Source organism: Geotrypetes seraphini, chromosome 9 (assembly GCF_902459505.1).
Source record: "Geotrypetes seraphini chromosome 9, aGeoSer1.1, whole genome shotgun sequence".
NCBI lineage: Eukaryota > Metazoa > Chordata > Amphibia > Gymnophiona > Dermophiidae > Geotrypetes > Geotrypetes seraphini.
This window is the reverse complement of record NC_047092.1, coordinates 124,616,404-124,630,507: the sequence shown is the minus strand read 5'-3', so window position 1 is coordinate 124,630,507 and position 14,104 is coordinate 124,616,404. Positions and strand designations below refer to the sequence as shown.

The 14,104-nt window shown below is 46.6% G+C and overlaps 1 protein-coding gene across 9 annotated transcripts in view; it reads right to left on the bottom strand.

Moving 5' to 3' along the window:
* ATG16L1 (autophagy related 16 like 1) overlaps window positions 1–14,104 on the bottom strand; it is a 271,176-nt gene that overhangs the window by 87,882 nt on the left and 169,190 nt on the right. For all 9 annotated transcript variants that reach the window (XM_033958632.1, XM_033958627.1, XM_033958625.1 and 6 more), the window contains one exon: window positions 5,744–5,864. In XM_033958632.1, coding sequence (XP_033814523.1) covers window positions 5,744–5,864 — 121 coding nt within the window. The remainder of the gene's footprint in view (window positions 1–5,743; window positions 5,865–14,104) is intronic.

Genomic DNA, 14,104 nt, shown 5'->3' with positions numbered 1-14,104 from the left:
GGAGAACGAGAGGGCACTCTCTAAAGTTAAAAGGGGATAGATTCCGTACAAACCTAAGGAAGTTCTTCTTCACCCAGAGAGTGGTGGAAAATTGGAAAGCTCTTCAGGAGGCTGTTATAGGGGAAAACACCCTCCAGGGATTCAAGACAAAGTTAGACAAGTTTCTGCTGAACCAGAACGTACGCAGGTAGGGCTGGTCTCAGTTAGGGCACTGGTCTTTGACCTAGGGGCCGCCACGGGTCGGACTGCTGGGCACCATGGACCACTGGTCTGACCCTGTAGCGGCAACTCTTATGTTCTTATGACTTTGAAGAAATCTGACCTCGGTTCCGGGAAAAATGATGGAAGCACTGGTTAAGGACAAAATCTGCGAACACATAGAAAACAATGGACAACTGAAGGCGAGCCAGCACGGCTTCTGCAAGGGAAGGTCGTGCCTCACGAACTTGCTGTACTTCTTTGAGGGAATAAACAGCCAGATGGATAAGGGGGAATCTATAGACATCATTTACCTTGACTTCCAAAAAGCCTTCGACAATGTACCTCACGAACGGCTACTTAAAAAGTTGTGGAACCACGGAGTGCAAGGGGATGTCAATACCGATGGATCAAACACTGGTTGGCAGGCAGGAAACAGAGGGTTGGAGTAAAGGGCCAATACTCAGACTGGCAATGGGTCACGAGCGGAGTTCCACAGGGGTCGGTGCTGGGACCTCTCCTGTTCAATATATCTATTAACGACCTGGAGACGGGGACAAAATGTGAGATTATCAAATTTGCTGATGACACCAAACTCTGCAGCAGGGTTAGAAGCACGGAAGACTGTGAAGACCTGCAAAGGGACCTAACGAGACTGGAAGAATGGGCAAAAAAGTGGCAAATGAGTTTTAACATAGAGAAATGCAAGGTAATGCATGTAGGGAAAAAGAACCCGATGTTCAGCTACAAAATGGGGGGAATATTGCTAGGGGTGAGCAACCTTGAAAGAGACCTGGGGGTGATGGTGGACACAACACTGAAACCATCGCGCAGTGTGCGACAGCCTCAAAGAAAGCAAACAGAATGCTGGGCATTATCAAAAAGGGTATCACAACCAGGATGAAGGAAGTCATCATGCCGCTGTAACGTGCAATGGTGCACCCGCACCTGGAGTACTGTGTCCAATACTGGTCACCGTACCTCAAGAAGGACATGGCAGTACTCGAGGGAGTCCAGAGAAGAGCGACTAAACTGATAAGAGGTATGGAAAATTTTCCATACGCTGACAGGTTAAAAATGCTGGGGCTGTTCTCCCTGGAAAAGAGGAGACTTAGAGGGGACATGATAGAAACCTTCAAAATCCTAAAGGGCATTGAGAAAGTGGACAAGGACAGATTCTTCAAACTGTGGGGAACCACAAGCACTAGGGGTCACTCGGAGAAATTGAAAGGGGACAGGTTTAGAACTAATGCTAGGAAGTTCTTTTTTACACAGAGGGTGGTGGACACATGGAACGCGCTTCCGGAGGGTGTGATAGGCCAGAGCACTTTACAGGGGTTCAAGGAAGGTTTGGATAGGTTCCTGGAGGATAAGGGGATTGAAGGATACAGATAAAACTAGAGGTAGGTTATAGAAGGGGTCAGAAACCACTTCACAGGTCACAGACCTGATGGGCCGCCGCGGGAGCGGACCACTGGGCGGGATGGACCTCTGGTCTGACCCAGTGGAGGCAACTTCTTATGTTCTTATGCAAACCCTGAATTGGGAAGAATTACCTGAATCAGTTACCTGATGCTAGAGTCCACCTTGGGGGTTAGTGCCCAAAGGATCTGGGTATCATTATAGACAATACGATGAAACCTTCCACCCAATGTGCAGCGACGGCCAAAAAAGCAAACAGGATGTTGGGAATTATTTAAAAAGAGGGATGGTTAGTAAGACTAAGAATGTCATAATGTCCCTGTATCGCTCCATGGTGCGACCTCATTTAGAGTAGTGTGTTCAATTCTGGTCTCCTTATCTCAAGAAAAATATAGTGGCGCTAGAAAAGGTTCAAAGAAGAGCGACCAAGATGGTAAAGGGGATGGAACTCCTCTCGTATGAGGAAAGACTAAAATGGTTAGGGCTCTTCAGTTTGGAAAAGAGACAGCTGAGGGAAGATATGATTGAAGTCTACAAAATCCTGAGTGATGTAGAACGGGCATAAGTGGATTGATTTTTCGCTCCGTCAAAAATTGCAAAGACTAGGGGATACTCGATGAAGTTACACGGAAATACTTTTAAAACCAATAGGAGGAAATTTTTTTTTACTCAGATAATAGTTAAGCTCTGGAACGCATTGCCAGTGGATGTGGTAAAAACAGATAGTGTAGCTGGTTTTAAGAAAGGTTTGGACAAGTTCCTGGAGGAAAAGTCCATAGTCTTATTGAGAAAGACATGAGGGATGCCACTGCTTACCCTGTATTGATAGCATGGAATATTGCTACACCTTGGGTTTTGGCCAGGTACTAGTGACCTGGATTGGCCACCGTGAGAACAGGCTACTGGGCTTGATGGACCACTGGTCTGACCCAGTAAGGCTGTTCTTATGTTCTAAGTGGACCATGCCATAGAGAAGAGCTGGATGAGAGGAGCCATTGAATTTCCATAAAGTATGCTGTGAATGATGCATGATGTTTTGAAGGTTATTCGTGATGGGATGGATAGCCAGTGGTCTGATGAAGGTTGTGATCGAGCCATATTTTCTCAGGTTGAAGATTAGTCTTACAGCGGATGAGTTGCATTTTGTGATGAGTTGCATTTTGTGATGAGTTGCATTATGTGGATTAGAGCGGTGTTGATTCTCATGTGGATAGAGTTGCAGTAGTCCAGTTGAGGTAGTATCATCAGTTGTATAATTAAGGCAAAGTTTGTTTCAAGGTGTAGAGGGCTTTCTTTCGGAGACTGGAGATTTGGGGTTCCATAGTAAGTGTGGAATCCAGTATGCAACCTAGGATTTGAGGATTCATCTACAGAGAGGGTTTTGCCCAATCAAAGTGTGATGCTTGTTGGTGCCGTCTGATGGGCCGTGTGGAAGTATAGAACTTTGGTTTTAGTTGTGTTTAATTTTAGTTTGTTGGTAGTTGTCCAGTTTTGGATTATTTCAATATTATAAGAGACTTTGTTAGCAATGTCTGAGTGATTGTTGGTTATGGGAATAAGGAATAAAATGTCATCTGCGTAGGACATTATGCTTTCGTCTTCAAATTTGATGTTTCCAAGAGAGCTCATGAAGAGGTTGAATAGGATGGGGGAAAGTGGGGAGCCCTGTAGCACGCCACAGAAGGCCCTCCAGTGGCTGGAGATCTCTCTGTTCTTTTTGACGATGTATTCTCTGTTTTGTAGGAAATCTAAGAACCATCTTAGCACTGTGCCTGTTATGCCAATTTCTGAGAGTTTTGTTAGTAGTAGGTGGTGGTCTACTTCAGCAGCCTTTGATTCAATGTCGAATTGGAGGAATATTGCTTGACATCCTGTACTGAGAAGTTGTTTGTTTATTGTGATCAAGATGAGGAGGAAACACTCTCAGCTACTACTTTTGAGAACCAAAGTGGCCTTCTTTTCCTCTTAACTTACTTGCCTTATAAAAAGGTTTGTCACCCTTACAATTGCTCCATTCAGTTTTGCCCACCTCATTTCCACTCCTTCCAGACATTCCCATCCAGACAATAATTCCTTGACGTAAACCCCCATCTGAACAAAGTTAGTTTTTTTTAAAGTCCAGAACCTTTGCTTTTGAATGAACCCTCTCTATACCCATCTTAATATTAAACCGTACCATGCAGTGATCCATGGATGCCAGACGATCACTCATTGTAACATCAGAAACACTTTCCCGTTTGTAAGCACTAAGTCCAGTATTACCCCATCCCATGTGGGTTCCATTACCAATTGCTGGAACAGTTCTCCTTGTAGAGAATCCATAATCTCCCTACTTCTAGAAGACTCCGCAATAGGGATATCCCAATCAACATCCTGCAGTAACCATTATCTCTTTCTCTCTTTGAGCGATCCCACGTGCCTATCTCTCTCCGAGCAAGATTTCCCCTTTTTTAGATAAATTCTGAATGTCTACTATTAAATTCTGTGAAGGAGGCCTATATATCATACCAATGTAAATATAGTCACCATTTTCTCTTTCCAAATTGATCCACAGTGCCCTGCAGATCCTGCAATTGTGTGGCTTTAATATGATCTTTAACATATAATGCTCCTCCTCCTCCTTTTCCTACCGTCTTTCCTGAACAGATTATAGCCCAGTATAACTACATCCCAGTCATGGTTCTCTGTAAACTATATCCAACTCCTCTTCTTCCATCACAGCTTCTAGATCCAGACATTGCCCCTTTTTCCCATCCATGTAGAGGTATTCAGTGATTTACTTACCTGAGGGCTTACACTCACCCGGGAGCTTTGATCACCCTGCCCCATCACTTCTAGTTTAAAGCCCTTCTTTGATAGATGCACACCATCCCCTAGCCAACCTACTGGCGAAGACACTTCTTCCCTTCTTTGATAGATGCACACCATCCTTTCTCAGAAGATCTTGGAAGATCATCCCATGGTCCAGGAAGCCAAAACGCTTTCAACACCATCCATGTAGACATGCATTCTTCTCCAGGATGCGAACTTCTTTACCCTGGCCTTTACCCTCGACAGGGAGGATGGACGAGAATACCACCTGCACACCGATTGCTTCACCTTCTAAACCAGAGCCACAAAGTCACTTTTGACACGTTCGCAGGGGTACCTGGCAATATCGTTAGTGCCTATGTGGATGATCAGCATCGAATAGTAGTCATCAGGCTTGATGAGTCTCAGCAAGCTCTCCGTAACATCTTGGATTTTGGCACCAGGCAGACAACATACCTCTTGTGACATCATGTCTGGTCTGCAGATGGATGGTTCTGTATCCCTCAGAAGGGAATCGCCAACTACCACTAACTTACGCCTCTTAGTGGTCATAGATCCAGTAATTTTTGGGATTTCAAGTTTTGGTCCTTCCTTGGGATGCTCTCATCTCCTCCACTTCTAGGACAGCATACGGGTTCTTCAGTTCAAGGGAATTCTGAGACTATTCTGTAAAATAGTCTCAGGCTACTTTATTGGTGTCATTTGTTTTTCAGCAGAACATAAGAAGTACTTTTGTGACTTTTTATTGTGGAGTGTCTACTTTTCCTGATGTTTCGATGTGGACTGCAATGAAATGGGAGAATTTTATTTTTTTCCATCACCGTATTCTTGCATTAGGTGCCACTTTCCAAGTGAAGAATCCTTGTAAATATATGATTTATTGAATAATGTCGAATGTTTTTTTAAACCCTCTCAGCTACAATTTTTTTTCTGGAGGGAAAAGGGACTGTTTCAGGTAGACCTTTGGGTCTGAGCATTCCAAAATTAGGCTTATAATTTAGAGTACATACTTCACACTTACCAGAGAAGCATTTTTTTCCTTTTTGAATTTCTATCTTCTAGATTTTTCCCACTTGATCTCCCTTTTATGTGGGCTAAGATGTATGCAGAATTTATGGATTTTGTTTCTTTATGTACACTGATTTTTCTTTTTTAAATTTCAAATGTTTGGATTCTATATACCGAATTTCCACAAAGTTTTATCTTTTTACTTTGTAATATTATTTGAAAAAGGCAATAATGACCCCCCCAAAAAAACAAACCTAAAACAACAGCACAAATGTATGCTTATGGAGCAATAAGGTTTCCTTACAGACTTTACTGCGCAAGTCCCAGAGTTTGAGAGTTCGGTCATAACTTCCAGAGACTATTCGTGCATTGTCCAACAGAAACTTGGCAGATAAGACTTTCCCACTATGACCTGTCAAAGTGTGCTGGAAGAGAATAATGCAATGTGTCAATAAGCAGGTTTCATAAGACACAAGATGGAGCACCTATGTTGCTGATACAAAATGAGAAAATATTTTTAACTCAATCTAACATCAAAATATCTCCAAAATACACTTTTGCATTATTTATCCTGTAATTAGCACCTAAGGGTGGACAGAAGTGAATTCCATTTTCAATCTAAACAAAAGACATAGGAATACCTTCATCATTTCTAACATTATATTGTAACAATCATAAAGAGGACAATTTTCAAAGTATCCATTTTACAAGGGTGCGCTGAAAAGTTCTCAGCCCAAGAAGGAAATGACGTGGAGCCATGAAACTTACATAATCACCCTTAAGTTCAACACATTTGGCACATCGTGTATGAAGTTTCTGTAATCTTTTCAAAAAATACTCAGATATCTGGTTACTGAAATACTTGTACTTCTCTCCTGCTACAATGACCTACAAATTGCTCAAAAATTGTCGCCCTTTCAAACTCTTTTTAAGGTTTAGAAACAGAAAATATTCAGATGGAGCAAGATCTGGTGAGTAGGGTGGGTGGTCTATTCACTGAAACCCCAAATGCATAAAGCACAGTTACTTACCGTAACAGGTGTTATCCAGGGACAGCAGGCAGATATTCTTAACGTATGGGTGACGTCACCGACGGAGCCCCGGTACGGACCTTTTTAACTAGAAAGTTCTAGTTGGCCGCACCGCGCATGCGCTGGTGCCTTCCCGCCCGACGGAGGAGTGCGTGGTCTCCAGTTAAGATAAGCCAGCTAAGAAGCCAACCCGGGGAGGTGGGAGGGTCGTAAGAATATCTGCCTGCTGTCCCTGGATAACACCTGTTACGGTAAGTAACTGTGCTTTATCCCAGGACAAGCAGGCAGCATATTCTTAACGTATGGGTGACCTCCAAGCTAACAGAGAGGGAGGGGGGATGGTTGGCCATTAGGAAAATAAATTTTGTAACACAGATTGGCCGAAGTGTCCATCCCGCCTGGAGAAGGTATCCAGGCAGTAGTGAGTAGTGAATGTGTGAACTGAAGACCAAGTGGCCGCCTTGCAGATTTCCTCAATAGGCGTAGAGCGGAGGAAAGCCACAGAAGCAGCCATAGCTCGGACCCTGTGGGCCGTGACAGCTCCTTCCAGCGACAGGCCAGCTCGAGCATAACAGAACGCAATACAGGCAGCAAGCCAATTGGACAGCGTCCGTTTAGATACAGGGTGACCCAGACGGTTAGGATCGAAGGTCAGAAAGAGTTGAGGAGAGGAGCGGTGAGCCCTGGTACGGTCAAGGTAGTACGCCAGGGCACGCTTACAATCCAGCGTGTGAAGAGCCTGTTCCCCAGGATGAGAATGGGGTTTAGGGAAGAAGACAGGCAGTACGATGGACTGGTTGAGGTGAAAGGCTGAAACCACCTTAGGAAGGAATTTAGGATGGGTACGCAGAACCACCTTGTCATGGTGAAAAACAGTGAACGGTGGATCGGCGACCAGTGCATGCAGCTCACTAACCCTCCTGGCAGAGGTGATGGCAATGAGGAAAAGCACCTTCCATGTGAGAAATTTGAGCGAGGTAGTAGCAAGAGGCTCAAAAGGAGGTTTCATGAGGGCTGACAAAACCACATTGAGGTCCCAGACGACGGGGGGAGGCTGAAGAGGTGGTTTGATATTGAAGAGGCCTCTCATGAACCGGGAAACCAGAGGATGAGCCGTGAGGGGTTTTCCAAGAATAGGCTCATGAAACGCAGTGATGGCACAGAGGTGCACTCTGATTGAGGTCGACTTGAGGCCAGCGTCGGAGAGAGAGAGCAAATAGTCCAGTACAGTTTCCACCGCCAGAGAGGTGGGATTGTGATGATGAAGGAGACACCAAGCGGAGAACCGGGTCCACTTCTGATGGTAACATTGGAGTGTGGAGGGTTTCCTGGAGGCATCCAAAATGCGACGGACTGGCTGAGACAGGTTTTCTGGAGAGGTCAGCCCGAGAGAAACCAAGCTGTCAGGTGGAGGGAAGACAGATTGGGATGTAGCAGAGACTGATGTTGCTGCGTAAGCAGAGAAGGAAATACAGGAAGAGGAATGGGCTCCCTGGAGCTGAGTTGAAGCAGGAGGGAGAACCAATGTTGTCTGGGCCACCGAGGGGCGATGAGAATCATGGTGGCCCTGTCCTTGCGGAGCTTGAACAGGGTCCGCAACATCAGAGGAAGTGGAGGGAAGGCATAGAGGAACCGATCCGTCCAGTCGAGTAGGAATGCATCCGGGGCCAGACGATGTGGAGAGAAGAGTCTGGAGCAGAACTGGGGCAGCTGATGGTTGTGAGGGGCTGCAAAGAGGTCCACCTGTGGAGTGCCCCATCGAGCAAAGATGGAGTGGAGAGTGGGAGGATCCAGGGTCCACTCGTGAGGTTGAAGGATGCGGCTGAGCTGGTCGGCCAGGGAGTTCTGTTCGCCCTGGATATAGACCGCTTTGAGGAAAAGATTGTGGGCTGTGGCCCAGGTCCAAATTCGGAGGGCCTCCTGACAAAGGAGACGAGATCCGGTGCCGCCTTGCTTGTTGATGTAGTACATGGCGACTTGGTTGTCCGTGCACAGGAGAAGAACCTGAGGATAGAGAAGGTGCTGGAAGGCCTTGAGAGCATAAAACATGGCTCTGAGTTCCAGGAAATTGATGTGATGTTGACGCTCCTGGGGGGTCCAGAGTCCCTGGGTGCGTAGATCCCCTATGTGAGCTCCCCATGCATAGGGGGAGGCATCTGTGGTGATGATCATGGAATGAGGGGGCGGATGAAGAAGGAGGCCCCTGGAAAGATTTGAGGAGTTCAACCACCATTGAAGAGATTGCTGAAGAGACGATGTTACAGAGATGGGATGAGAAAGAGGATCCCTGGTCTGTGACCATTGGTTGGCGAGGGTCCATTGTGGTATTCTCAAATGGAGTCGCGCCAGAGGAACCACATGGACTGTCGAGGCCATGTGACCCAGAAGAATCATCATCTTGCGAGCAGGGATGGATGGTTGGAGGAGTACCTGTCGACAGAGGTGAAGCAGTGTCCGGTGCCGGTCGGCAGGAAGGAACGCTCTCATGGAGTTGGTATCGAGAAGAGCTCCGATGAACTGAAGGCGCTGCGTGGGAAGCAGATGCGACTTGGGATAATTGATCTCGAACCCCAGGAGATGGAGGAAAGAGATGGTGTGGTGAGTGGATTGCAGCACAAGTGGAGCGGTTGTTGCTTTCACCAACCAATCGTCCAAGTAGGGGAACACTTGTAGGTTGTGGGACCTGAGAAAGGCCGCTACCACAATCAGGCATTTGGTGAACACCCTGGGCGATGATGCGAGACCAAAGGGCAGCACCTTGTATTGATAGTGGTGATTCTGAACCTGGAATCGGAGGTAGCGACGTGAAGCCTGATGAATTGGAATGTGGGTGTAGGCCTCCTTGAGGTCCAGGGAACATAGCCAGTCGTGTTGAGAGAGAAGAGGATAAAGTGTGGCAAGGGAGAGCATTCTGAACTTCTCCTTGACCAAACACTTGTTGAGGTTCCTGAGGTCGAGGATAGGACGAAGATCTCCCGTTTTCTTGGGTACCAGGAAGTAGCGGGAGTAAAAACCTTGACCCCTCTGGTCTTGCGGAACTTCTTCGATGGCATTGAGGAGGAGAAGGGATTGGACCTCCCGAAGGAGGAGAGGAATTTGGGAGGAGTGAGAAGCAGACTCTACGGGAGGATGATCTATGGGTAGAGTTTGGAACCTTAGTGAGTATCCGTGACGGATGATGTTGAGAACCCACAGGTCTGACGTGATGGCCTCCCAGCGGTGGAGGAAGATGGTGAGGCGGCCTCCGATAGGCTGAGGAAGAGGCATGGAAGGTTGGAGACTGGCTATGCCCTGGAGAAAGGAGTCAAAAGGGCTGAGGGTTTTTAGTCGAAGGGAGAGGCTTGGTCGCCTGGTGGGACTGAGAACGAGCCTGAGTGTGTTGTTGTTGTTGGTGGCGAGGCCGGCGGGATTGTTGCTGAGGAGGATTCAGCGGCCTGGCAGAGAATCGACGTTGATAAGAGGACTGAGGCCTGTATGGTCGTGCCGGTGGAGTCTTCTTCTTCGGCTTAATGAGGGTGTCCCATCTGGTCTCATGAGCCGAAAGTTTTTGTGTTGTGGTATCAAGAGATTCCCCAAAAAGTTCATCACCAAGGCAGGGCGCGTTGGCGAGACGGTCTTGGTGGTTCACATCAAGGTCAGACACCCTCAACCAGGCTAGGCGTCGCATGGCTACAGCTAGTGCAGAGGCTCGTGAAGTAAGCTCGAAGGAGTCGTAAATCGAGCGCACCATAAATTTTCTGAGCTGAAGGAGGCTGGAAATCTGCTGTTGGAAAAGTGGGATTTTACGCTCAGGGACATACTTTTCCAAAGCAGAAAGTTGTTGGACCAGGTGTTTCATATAAAATGAAAAATGAAACGAGTAATTGTTGGCTCTGTTAGCCAGCATGGCATTCTGGTACAGGCGCTTTCCAAATTTGTCCATAGTTTTTCCCTCTCTGCCAGGAGGGGTGGAGGCATACACACTAGATCCCTGAGATTTCTTGAGAGTGGACTCTACGAGGAGGCTCTCATGGGGTAATTGGGTTTTATCAAATCCCGGGATCGGGATGACCCGGTATAAACTGTCCAGTTTTTTAGGGGCACCTGGGACAGTCAGTGGGGTTTCCAAATTTTTATAAAATGTTTCCCGTAGGATATCATGTACGGGGAGTTTAAGAAATTCCTTGGGAGGTTGGTCGAAGTCCAAGGCTTCTAAAAATGCCTGGGACTTCTTGGAGTCGGACTCAAGTGGGATGGAGAGAGCCGCAGACATCTCCCGAAGGAATTTCGTGAAGGAGGATTGCTCGGGCTTGGAAGTGGTTTCAGCCATAGAGGGTTCCTCATCGGTAGAAGAGGCATCCTCTTCGGTACCGAGTGGGGATTGCTCCCACAGGTCTGGGTCCCTGACAGCCGGTTCAGTATGGCGTGTTTTAGAAAGGGACTTGCCAGATCGCATGGATACGGTGCCGGGGGATGAAGACCGGCGTCGATCCTTGTCCCTGGAGGAATGGTGTCCATCCCGGTCCCGAGATGACCGGCGTCGATCTGGGGCCTGGGTCGGGTCCTCTGCCGAGTAAGTCTGAAGTACAGGCTGAGCAGATAAGACCGGCATGGATGTGTTCAGCGGTACCGAAGGGGTGGATACCGGTGGGGCGGTACCAGGCTCGGTCTGGACTGGTACCGGAAGGAGCGGTGCCAGTATGGTTGGAAGGAGCTGTTGGAGTTGCTTCTGTAGCTGCTCCTGAAGTTTGTCCTGGAGGATGGCCGAGATCCGGTCCTCCAATGGGGGCACCGGTACCGCTTTAGATTTCTTCGGTACCATAGGTGCTGCTCGACGCTCCGGTGATGAGGAGGCCGATGACGAGGCACTCACCGTGATCGGAGCGGAGCGTTTACGGGATCGGCGGGACGTCGGAAGAACCGGTGTCACCGCTGTAACAGGAGGTCGCTCAAGGGAAGTGGAAGGCTTCTTAGCCGGCTTACCTGGCGCTATCGACCCCGAAGGAGGATCAGGCGGTGTCGATGTGGCCGGTGCCGATTTAGGCGGTGCCGTCGACGTCGGGGCCTGCTCCATGGTAGAACCGGCACCGAAAAGAATATTTTGCTGTATTTGCCGGTTCTTAAGTGTGCGTTTCTTGAGAGTTGCACAGCGGGTGCAGGTGTCAGCCCGATGCTCTGGACCCAAACACTGAAGGCACCAGTTGTGCGGGTCAGTCAGAGAGATCGGGCGTGCACACCGCTGGCACTTCTTGAAGCCCGGTTGCGGGGGCATGAAGGGAAACACGGCCTCCGCGAAATCAAACCCGGAGGCTTGTATGATTACAACAGGCCCCGCCGGGGCCGGCTGCAAAAAAGCAAAGAAAAAGACACGAGTTTTTTTTTTTTTTTTTTTTAAACGGAAAGTAAAGTCCAAAGACAAAATATAGAACAAAAAGGATCAAAAAATCGCGAGCGGGAAGGCAAAATAGAGTTTTCAACGGCCGTTGAAAGCACATGCGTCTTCTTCGCTCCGCGGAAACGAAGAAACTGGAGACCACGCACTCCTCCGTCGGGCGGGAAGGCACCAGCGCATGCGCGGTGCGGCCAACTAGAACTTTCTAGTTAAAAAGGTCCGTACCGGGGCTCCGTCGGTGACGTCACCCATACGTTAAGAATATGCTGCCTGCTTGTCCTGGGATAAAAACAGCCATCATTTTGCCAGCCTTGTGAGCAGGTGCATTGTCTTGCAAAAATATAACTCCTTTCCACAGTTTCAGTCTCTTTTTTTTCCAATGTCTCCTTTAATTGGCATAAAAGTTACAGTAGTATTCTGCATTAACTGTTTGACTCTTTGGAAGAGTCATTACAGTACCTTCCTGATCCCAAAACACTGTGGCCATGACCTTTCTTGCCAACTTTTGAGTCTTGAATTTCCTTGGGCTTGGAGATCCTGAGTGTCACCCTTGCATGGACTGTTTTGTCTTAGGATCATAGTGGTGTAACCATGTTTCAACAACAGTAACTAGTTGTTCCAAAAGATTAGCACAAGCTCGCTGAAAAGCAACTTGGAAGTGTCCACTGAATGTCGTTTCTCATCAGCATTCAAACATTTGGCACCCACTTGGCTGACAGCTTCTGCATACCCAGCTGCACATGGATTATACACCCAATATGTGTAGTGTCTCAGCAATTGCTTTAGCCGATATTTGACGATCTACCAAAATCAGGTCATGGACATGGTCAACAATTTCAGGAGTTGACACCGTTTGAGGCCTCCCAGACCTTGCTTTATCTTCGGTATCAAAATCTCCACACTGAAAGTTTGCATACCACTTTTTCACTGTATATGATGGGCATTTGTCACTCAATGTTTACATCATACATTCATGAATTTCCTTTGGAGTTTTCTTCTGCAGGAATAAGAACTTCATGAAGGCTCGGCATTGCACACTTGAAAATTCCACAATGTCAAAACATAGCATTACAATTCTGCAAATTGGCACTTTGCAAAATAAAATAACTCTTTTCAACTACAATAGCAAAATAATACTCGGAATTTAGGAAGCTGGTTGGGCTAAGAACTTTTCAGCACACCCTCATATATTGCTCCTGTAATGAAGAGACTGCTAGTTTGTTCCACAGCAGCTACTTGCTGTACTACGAGAAGAAACTAAACATTGCCAAAGTAATTGCGACAGTACACCTGTGAAAAGGAAAAAATTATGAATTTAATTGATAATTTTCTTTCCTTCAGTCCTATACCAACCCAGCTCAGATGAGGAAGTTATGTTTATCAACCAAAAAAAAAAGTAGTTCCAAGTGATTCAATCAACGTAGTGGTTCTTAAATTTGTCCTGGGGAACCCTAGCCAGTCGGGTTTTCAAAATATCCCTAAATATGCAAGAGCTAGATCTGCATATAACAGATGTGACAGGCATGCAAATCTGCCTCGTGCATATTCATTAGGAATATCTTGAAAACTCGACTGGCTGGGGGACACCAGGACAGGTTTAAGTATCACGACTTTAAAGAGTATCATAGTCAAGCAGTTGTGCTCACATTCACACTGTCAGTTAAGACCAAATATTAGTGGCAGAACCAATGCCACACAGCCAATTCCAATTATGCAGGTATAACCTCCACTGACATGAAGTGAGAACATGGAATCAGGAAATACAAGGCAAAGAACATGAGAGAAACTTAAAAACAAACAATGATATTTATAAAAAGAAAAGAAAGGCAACTAAAACAATTGCCAAAAGCACATAAGAATAAACAGGGAGGGTTTCTGAAAAATGTTATCAGGTCAGACAATTTTCCCTCCTTTCTGTCCACAGCAGACTAGTCCAGATAAGTGGAATATACTAAAGTAGCGCCCAACAAGAGAGGGTCTCAAAATTTAAGCCCAAAAAAGAGATTAGGTTCTTATCTTACTAATATCTTTTCTAGTAAATAGATGTGTCATTCTGGATGGACGGGTAATATATCCATGCTCACTAGTTGTGCAGAAGGAATACATTCCAGCTTTTTATTCCCACTAGAGGGCTCTGTTGTCCCCTTCAGTTTGTATCAAAGCAGGCAACATCCCAACATGTGGAGGGGTATGTGGAAACTCTCTGAACTACAATTCTATTCTGCTCTGAAATAATAATAAACATGTTAAACATTGCCATTAA